General features: G+C 34.8%; 1 protein-coding gene across 1 annotated transcript in view; it reads left to right on the top strand.

Moving 5' to 3' along the window:
* The first annotated feature begins 236 nt into the window (after positions 1-236).
* Positions 237-9,232, top strand: part of LOC128661512 (polycystic kidney disease protein 1-like 1) — a 199,675-nt gene continuing 190,679 nt past the window's right edge. The window contains 6 exon segments of the mRNA XM_053715762.1: positions 237-295; positions 860-977; positions 3,746-4,296; positions 4,381-4,724; positions 5,525-5,749; positions 5,863-5,982. Coding sequence (XP_053571737.1) covers positions 237-295; positions 860-977; positions 3,746-4,296; positions 4,381-4,724; positions 5,525-5,749; positions 5,863-5,982 — 1,417 coding nt within the window.

Below are 9,232 nucleotides of genomic sequence, written 5' to 3'. Positions count from 1 at the left end.
TTATCCTTCAGGTAAAATAAAGCTATCTGTAGTAACTTTCTATTAGTTATCCTGTAAATTACAAAGAAACAATAGCAGTTTACATTAAAAGATGCTGTCTGTGCCAGTTAAAACTTTAGAACATTAAACAAAGTGGATATGGTTTTAAAAACAAACTTTCCTCATATAACATAGTTGTCAATATTTAATAAAAATAAAATTGAGGGACATTTTGCAGTAGAAACAATAAGCGAGTCATGGCAGAACCAATCATGAAATACAGACAGTTTCCACAACTCCATCTCCAACAACCAATGTAATTTACATACAATATAAATACAAATATTAAATATTACTCAATATTCAATATATTCTTTAAACTGCAGGAGACACAAATTGTAGTTCACCAAATTGACACCCCCTGCTAGCGGCCGATTGGCTGCAAATCTGCAGGGGGCGGTATTGTACCAGCAGTTCACCAAAACTGCTAGTGCAATGATAAATGCTGACAGCATTTATCGATGTGCAGCAGACATGATAGGCTTGCACTATAATAAATTGACCCCTAAGTACTAAATAAATGCTAGATAGAAGGATGCATTCAAAGAAAAGATTAGTCTGAGAATAAAATGTATATATATATTTTTAAAATTTCATTAGCTGTTTAAATATTGACAAAATAAGTGTAACGCTTTAGTGTCTATAAAACATTGAGAACTGCCATGTTGTAACTTAAGTTACCTTCTCTGCTGTGGCCAATTTGAAACAGTTATAAATAGGACACTTATTTTATTTGCAGTAATAGGAAATATAGTTTATACAAATCCTAATGTTCATTAAATATGTTATTTAGAATTTGCCACTTTTGTTCTATTTACAGATCTGAGATTCCATCTTTTGTGAGCTATTCTGCTGACATTGTTAGAGGTTCCAATTATATTTATCGCTGGTTCTTCTCAGATAGTGAAACCAATAGCAGTCATATTGGACTACCAAAGGTATATGTTTTTTATTCACTTTTGTTTGCATTTATCTTTTTAACACAGTTTTAGATACACATTGTGGGCTAGATTATGAGTGGAGACCAAACGTTTACGCCCGAGGATTAAGGGATTTATCCCAAGGGTTTGCGCTTGTCGGCTTACCACTACTATTACGAGTTGAAAGTAAACGCAATCACTTCACGATTTAAGCTAGAATGATTTCCGAGGTCTGGTTAACTGTTTTGCAAAACTGAAAAGTTGCACAAAATACATAAAAAATACATTACAAAGTACAGTTACACTCATAATAACATTATCTTATAAACATTAGTTAAAAAAAATATTGTACACAAAAGTTATAAAGGCTCAAAGATATGAGATCTCAGGTGTAAGAAAAAAAAGGCAGCCAAAGGGCTTTAAAGGGACATTAAACCCAATTTTTTTCTTTCTTGATTTAGAAAGCACGTGCAATTTTAAACAACTTTCTAATTTGCTTCTATTATCTAATTTGCTTCATTCTCTTGATATTCTTTGCTGAAAAGCATATCTAGATAGCCTCAGTAGCCGCTGATTGGTGGCTGCACATAGATGTCCTTGTGTGATTGGCTCACCTGTGTGCATTGCTATTTCTTCAACAAAGGATATCTTAAGAATTAAGCAAATTAGATAATAGAACTAAATTGGAATGTTGTTTAAATCTGTATTGTCTATCTGAATCATGAGATAAAAATTTTGGGCTTAATGTCCCTTTAACATAAAGATACATTTTGTCTAAAAAAGATATGTGTGTGTTTATATATATATATATATATATATATATATATATATATATATATACACATACACGTGTGTGTACTTATGTATTTATATATTTATATGTGTATATATGTATTTACAGACATATATAAATATATAAACACATAAATACATGTGTACACATATAAAGGCAGATATATAAGTGCAGTTAAGTAGATGAAAACATGTTAAAGCATATTTATGCAATATACATTTTGTAATAAAATGTTATAGGGGACGATTTATTTAAGTGCAAGCAGACATGATACAATGTAGCGGAACATGTCCGCCACACATTGATAAATGCATACGCTGTCGGCATTTATCACTGCACAAGTAGTTTTTGTGAACTGCTTGTGCAATGCCGCCCCCTGCAGATTCACGGCCAATTGGCCGCTAGCAGGGGGTGTCAATCAGCCCGACCATATAGGATCCAATGGATTGATGTCCGCAGCCTCAGACCAGGCAGACAAGTTATGGAGCAGCGGTCTTTAGACCGCTGCTTCATAACTGCTGTTTTTGGCGAGTGTCAGGGTGCCAGGAATCAGACTGAGACGAGAAGTGCAAACATAATCACAACTTTATTAATAGCAAAAAATAATAAAAAGTCCACAAGTCAAATAACAAGCCAGGAGTCAAAACCACAGCTGCTAGTCAGACAAGCCGAGTCAGGAGCCAAAGTGAATAGTCAGACAAGCCGGAATCAGGAACAAGGAAAACAGCAGAGTCAGGAACAAGCCAGGGATCAGGAACCAGGAAGGACGTCAGGCAGCCAGGTAATACACAGGAACTCTCACAAACAGGTCTGAGACAATGCAAAGGCAAAGCATACTGAACAGAGATTCTGAGACTGCATCCTGTCTCACTTGGATGATGCACACCAGTCTGGCCATAAAAGGAAGTGCAGGAAATGAGCAGCATCCCCCACAATGCACCATAGTCAGGAAGAGAGATGAATAAAATGGCTGCCAGCAGCACATGACAAACACAACAGGGAAAAAACCCTGACAGCAAGCCTGAAGGCTCGCGCGGAATCAGGGGCATCAAGCTCCATTTGGCACTTGATAATTTGGCCCCATAGTGAGAAATTACTGTAAATATTTCATGTTCCAATGTTCTGCACATAGCAGAATATGTTCTATGTATTTCTAAATAGATATTCTTATATATATCTCGATATATCTATACCTTTAAATAATTAGATATTCGGCTTTAGGGTTAGTGCGTGATAAGTGATAGTTTTTTTTTTTTTTTAAAACAGCGTTCCCCATAAATGTCTATATGAAAATGAAGTTAATGCGGTCACAAAACCAGAGGCCTCGAAGTTAGCACTCAAAGGATTTCGCTCTTGCATTACTTTTTTACTTTCAACTTGTAATGTGCGTGCTAATATGCCCAAGTAAAAAGTTATCGCACGAGTGACAAATTAATTATTAATCAAGATGTAAGTTATTTCAAATAATGCATAGTTATAATGTTTAAATAATTACAAAGTACATTAACTTATGCTATACCTGTGTGGTAATAAGTCTAATGCAAAAATTAGATTCTTGGATTCGTTAGAACGTGCCATTTTGGCATTACTGACCCTAGCTATGTATTTAACCCAGGCAGATGGGTTAAACACGAACGTAAAGTCCCACTCATGAGCCACAAGCATTGCAGCTCATAAGCAGGAAAGGCCAGGGAGCCAGTCAGGAGTGTCCATTGTACAACTTGCCAATCACTATCTGAGCTCTCACTTAAAACTCCTTAGCAAGAGAACATATAGTTTGCATGTGCCAGTAATGCAAACATTTAATTCTCTAGTTACTTAGAGCATATCAGTTTGCTTCAGAACGCCCTTTTACATAATTGTTTAATTAGGACAATTAGGACACAAGTTAAAAATAAATAGTTGCTACCAGCTATCATATTTACAGTAAGTATTATTTTTATGTAGGTGTTTGTAATATATTTTAAAATTCTTGCTATGTTTGTATTTTCAGTTGAAATTAGATCTTGTAGTGCCGTGTAATTTAACCATAGACCTTCAAGTAGAAGACTCATTTGGCAGCCTCTGGGCAAGGATGACCACCGTAGTACAATACCCTATCCTTAATGTTTCCATGACTATATATAGAACTATTGTAGGCCAGCCAACCCGAATTATTGTCGTAGTGGAACCCCAGCAAGACTACACTGTACTACTGGATTTTGGAGATGGAGACAGCATTAGTATTTATTCTCATGAATCGCTCATCAAAGGTTGTTTTTACAGCCCTTTGTTTTGCTCTGTACTCGCATATGAGCACAACTTTACTCAGGCGTCTAATTATACTGTGACTCTGATTGTCTCCAATGCCGTTAGCAGAGTGGAACAAGTTGCAGAAGCAGTAGTAGAAGAACCTATTGTTGGAATGGATGTAACATTGGTCACTCCACATCAAATTAAATTAGGTGACTTAATCAATGCCACTGTATATTTTCCTTCTGGTTCCGAGTTTGTTTTCACATGGCTTTTTTGTGGTCCATTCACCTGCTATTCTCTTTCTGAAAGGTAAGTTTGTCATCTTCTTTAGATATCAATTCAACTCTAAACATAGAATTCCAATTTAGTGTTTTGATGTTTCTTTTGTTTCAGTTCAGTAAGCATAGCTGCAAATGTTTCTGGAACATGGAACCTTACTACATTCGTATCAAGTCCTTTTTATGGCTACCCATGGATTCCAACCCATGTTGAATATGTTAAAGTATTGGGTCCCATTGACGCTTTTAAGGCTTATCTTCCATTTGGAACTGATCATGCAACACTTATTAAGGATGAAAATGGATTTTATTCTACAAAAACACTTGAATTTCGTGCAAGCAGTGCAGTCGAAACCAGTTTTGTATTTCATTTTGGAGATGGATCTCCATCAGTTTATATCAAGGGCAATGTACAAGGTAGCGGATATGGAGCTTCAGCATATCATAGGTTTAAAAAAGGTACTGTGCCACGTTTTTTTAAATTGTGTTACATTGTGCTTATATTGGGTGTTTCAGAGTAGAAAAAAAAATCTACTTTTTTGTGTCAAATTGTGGAAGCTTGCTCACTTCTACAAACAGAGCTTTGTCCCTATCAACTGGTAACCAATGAAAATGTATGTATACAACACGCATTTCCTGATATTTTCAATATCAATATAAACCACTTTTGTTTTACTATCTTTCTCACAAAATAATGTGTAGTTTCCATTTAAATATGTATAAGCCACATAAGAGCTATGTAATATAATCCCCACCGCTTCTGAAATATATTTATCACTTAGACTGATGCGTATGTGACTTCCTTCCTGAAACTGATCAATTGTATCTGTGGTGCGTGGGACAATTTTTTTTATAAGTATTAACATATAATATTATATTAATAGGACATGAAGCCCAGCAATTTTCTTTCATAATTCAGATAGAACATAACATTTTAAATAGCTTTCCAATTTACTACTTGTATCTAATTTGCTGCATTCTATTGGTATCCTTTATTGAATAAACAGCAGTTGACATGAGTGAGCCAATAACATGAGGCATACAGTATATGTGCATCCACCAATCAGCAGCTTCTGAGCCTACCTAGGTATCTTTTTAACAAAGAATACCAAGAGAACAAAACAAATTAGATAACAAAAGTAAATTGGAAATTTGGTTAAAACTGCATGCTCTCTTTAATTATTTGTAATATGTAAGTGGTAAATTAAGTGAACTGGTGTAAATAATGAAAATAACCATGGTTTTATGTTGTCTTTCAGCTGGAGTCTTTATCATTAGAGTTATTGCATTTAACGAGTTCTTTAATGCCACACAAGAGCTTGGTCCATATTATGTAGAGACAGCACCAAAAGATTTATTGTTGGCTATGAATTCTAGCACAGTACATAAAGATGAAACCATTCTCTTCAAAGCATCTCTCAAAACAGGAAGCAATGTGTCATATAGGTGGAGCATAAATAACAAAGCAATCTATGGGAATGAAGGTATGAACTATTATAGTATACTTATCTTTTGGTACTCAGTATTACATTCAGTGGTATATAGACAGTAACATATACTTCACTGCTATTTCATCTTTTATATTCTCTCTCTTTAGGACCAGTCATTATTTACAAGTTTTCTACAGCAGCAACGTACAACATCACCGTTGTTGCAGTGAACAAAGTGGGAAATCAGACGGCCTGGAAAATCGTATCAGTACAGTACAAGATGAAGCGTATGTAAATTTAGAAACCTATTGGTGAACAAAAGATACATTTAAATAATTATAATGATATAGAAATGTGTAAAATGACAATATAATGCAAGGTTAGTATGATCCGTTAACCTATAGGGATGGATAAAAGTCTGGGTACATGTGTTAAAAATAAAGAATTTTAGCAAAGTTTATTTATTTTTACTGATATTTTTAATAATTATTCAACATTCACTGATAGAAAATTGAAGTTAACTTCCTATTCGTTAAATTACATCTAAATAGCCAAATATTAACATTCTTATGATCATTCTTATAGACTTGAAAGTGACTCTACAGGTATTAACATTTTAGCATTCATTCTATGTAAACATTTAAATGGCAGATCAAATTCAAGGGTAACATTATTACATTTTCAAATGTAATAATACATATATTTATGGATCCCTAGAAACCAAGCAAATAATATAAAAAATGTATTAGTGGACAAAGAAATCATGTAGGTCGAGAACAAATTGCGTTCAATACATCTTTAATACACACTCCCCCCCCCTCCCCCTTCCTCTGCATATGAAAAGACTCTTTACACAAACAGGAGCAAGCTGGAATAGGTATACATCAGTATCCTTTAAAACTTTGGGGCTTGGTTAGGAGTCTGAAAATCAGCGCAATATTATTTAAAAATAAGCAAAACTATACATTTAAAAAAAACAAAAATGAGCTATATAAATGGATCATCTACAAAACATTTATGCAAAGGAACATCTAGTGTATTATGTCCCTTTATTCTGATTTTAAAGCTTACAGAAAGTGTAGAGACTTAAAGGGACACTGTATTTAAATTTGTTTCCTTCAATATTATTTTTGCCTTTGAAAAAAGCTGCTTTTGCTTACTGAAACCTCAACTTATTCCTAGCAAGAACATGGTCATACATACAAAGGCAAATCTTTATTTTCGATTGCTAGAATAAACCTAAAGGTGCAATTTCAAATATATTTAATGTTTGCATCTGGTAAAATAAATCATTGGGAAACAAAAAAGGACAATGTACTCAGTTAAGTAGTTGATAAAAGTTAATTGTACTGGGAACAACCTATGGGAGGCCATTTTATTCTGCTGTCTCTTGTATATGTAGCTTTTTGTTTTTTTAGAAAGAATATTGTAGTACTCATATTTTTACTAAAGGCATTTTTTCCGTACATTAACATCCATTTTACAAAAAAAAGCAGTACAAGATTTTATAATATTTTCTTTTAGCTGCAAGAAAGAATAGGTTTATATCCCTTTAATGGTAAAAAATGTATTTTAATTCAATAACTAATCTTTTGCGCCCAGTAAAACCTTATGATAATAATGTTATATATAAATTGTTTTGCTATATACTGTCCTACTTGGAGATGTACTTAAATTATATTTTACTGTTAGTCTCTGTTTCATTTTCAAAATGCTTCTAACCTTTTAAATAGTATTATATTGAAATGTATAGAACAGAACAGCAGCTTAGGTAATACAGTTAATTAGCAAACACAATCCTATGCATTTATAACAAGACTGTATTACTTTATTTGTGTCAGAAACTGAGCCCATGGTGACATTTTGGTTTACATATTTTTTTTTCTCTAGAACTATAACTATTATTGACAGAATTTCTCAATTCCAATGAAGAGCATGCAGCAAACATCCACTACCTTATAGAAAACTGAAGCATGAGCTGTAACTGTTTTTACTGCCTTAGGGGACGATTTATTAAGACGCGAATACAGCGGTTCCCGCGCAAGCCTAAAGGCTCGCCATAAACAAAAGTTAAGAAGCAACAGTCTAAGACTGCTGCTCTTTAACTTATCCGCCACCTCTGAGGCGGCAGACAGCAATCACCCCGATCAGATACGATCGGGAGGATTGACACCCCCTGCTAGCGGCCGTGAATGTGCAGGGGGCGGCATTGCACAAGCATTTCACTAGAAATGCTTGTGCAATGTTACATGTCAACCGAGTATGCTGTCAGCATTTAGCGATGTCGGGCGGACTTTGTCCGCTACAGCAGATCATGTCCCTCCGACATTTAATAAATCTACCCCATAGTATCTAAGGAGCCTGAAATACACTACTAGCCTCTTTGCAATATTTTTTTTTAATTAGACTATGAGTGATGCAACCAATCAGAAACTGTTTCCTCTGAGCCATTGGGGGATATTTATCAAAGCCTCAACTATGCTGCATTCGCCGGCACCAATACGCTTGCCTAATATCGCGGCCCTGGACCTGAATATGATCTCCATATTTATAAAAAAAGCCTTCAAAAAGCCGTGCACCAAGTACGGGGCGATGAGTTTCGGACTGTTGTTAACTAGCAGTCATCGATCTCGCTGTTATTTGACTTTTTCCCAACTTTATTTATACCCTGTCACTAAACGCTGCCACTATAGTAAAATGTTTAAACCCTATCCCGCCGCTCCCGGACCCTGCCGCAACTTTAATAAAGTTATTATCCTCTATCCCGCCGCTCCCGGACCCCGCCCTCACTTAAATAAATGTATTAACCCCTATTATGCCGCTCCCGGACCCCGCCCCCACCTTAATAAATGTAATAACCCCTAAACCTCTGGTCTCCCACATCACTACCATTAACTAAACCTATTAACCCCTAAACTGCCAGCCCCCACATCGCCATAAACTAAATTAAGTTATTAACCCCTAAACCTAACAACCCGCTAACTTTACATTAAAATGACAACATCCCTATATTAAAATAAATTAAAACTTACCTGTAGAATTAAAATAAAATACATTAAACTATTAATTAACCTACCCTAACTATTATACTACAATTACATTAAACTAGCAATTAAATGAACTATTTTACATATTAAAAAATCCTAACCCTACTCAAATTATTTAAATATACTATTTAACCTTATTAAAAATTACTAAATTACAAAAAAAGCTGTTACAAAAACAAACAAACACTAATTTACAAAAACAAACCACAGTATCAAAAATAAAAATGAATTACACCTAATCTAATAGCCCTAACAAAATAAAAAAAAAACCTAGCCTACAATAAACTACCATTGCCCCAAAGAAATCAGCTCTTTCACCTGTAAAAAAAAATATAAACACCACCCAACAGTAAAACCCACCACCCACCCAACCAACCCCCCAAATAAAAAGCCTATCTAAAAAAAACTAAGCTCCCCATTGCCCTGAAAAGGGCATTTGTATGGGCATTGCCCTTAAAAGGGCATTTAGCTCTTTTACCTGCCCAGACCC

Source organism: Bombina bombina, chromosome 5 (genome assembly GCF_027579735.1).
Source record: "Bombina bombina isolate aBomBom1 chromosome 5, aBomBom1.pri, whole genome shotgun sequence".
In the NCBI taxonomy this organism is placed as follows: Eukaryota; Metazoa; Chordata; class Amphibia; order Anura; family Bombinatoridae; genus Bombina; species Bombina bombina.
The sequence above is the reverse complement of the archived record's forward strand: the minus strand, read 5'-3'. Positions and strand labels throughout refer to the sequence as shown.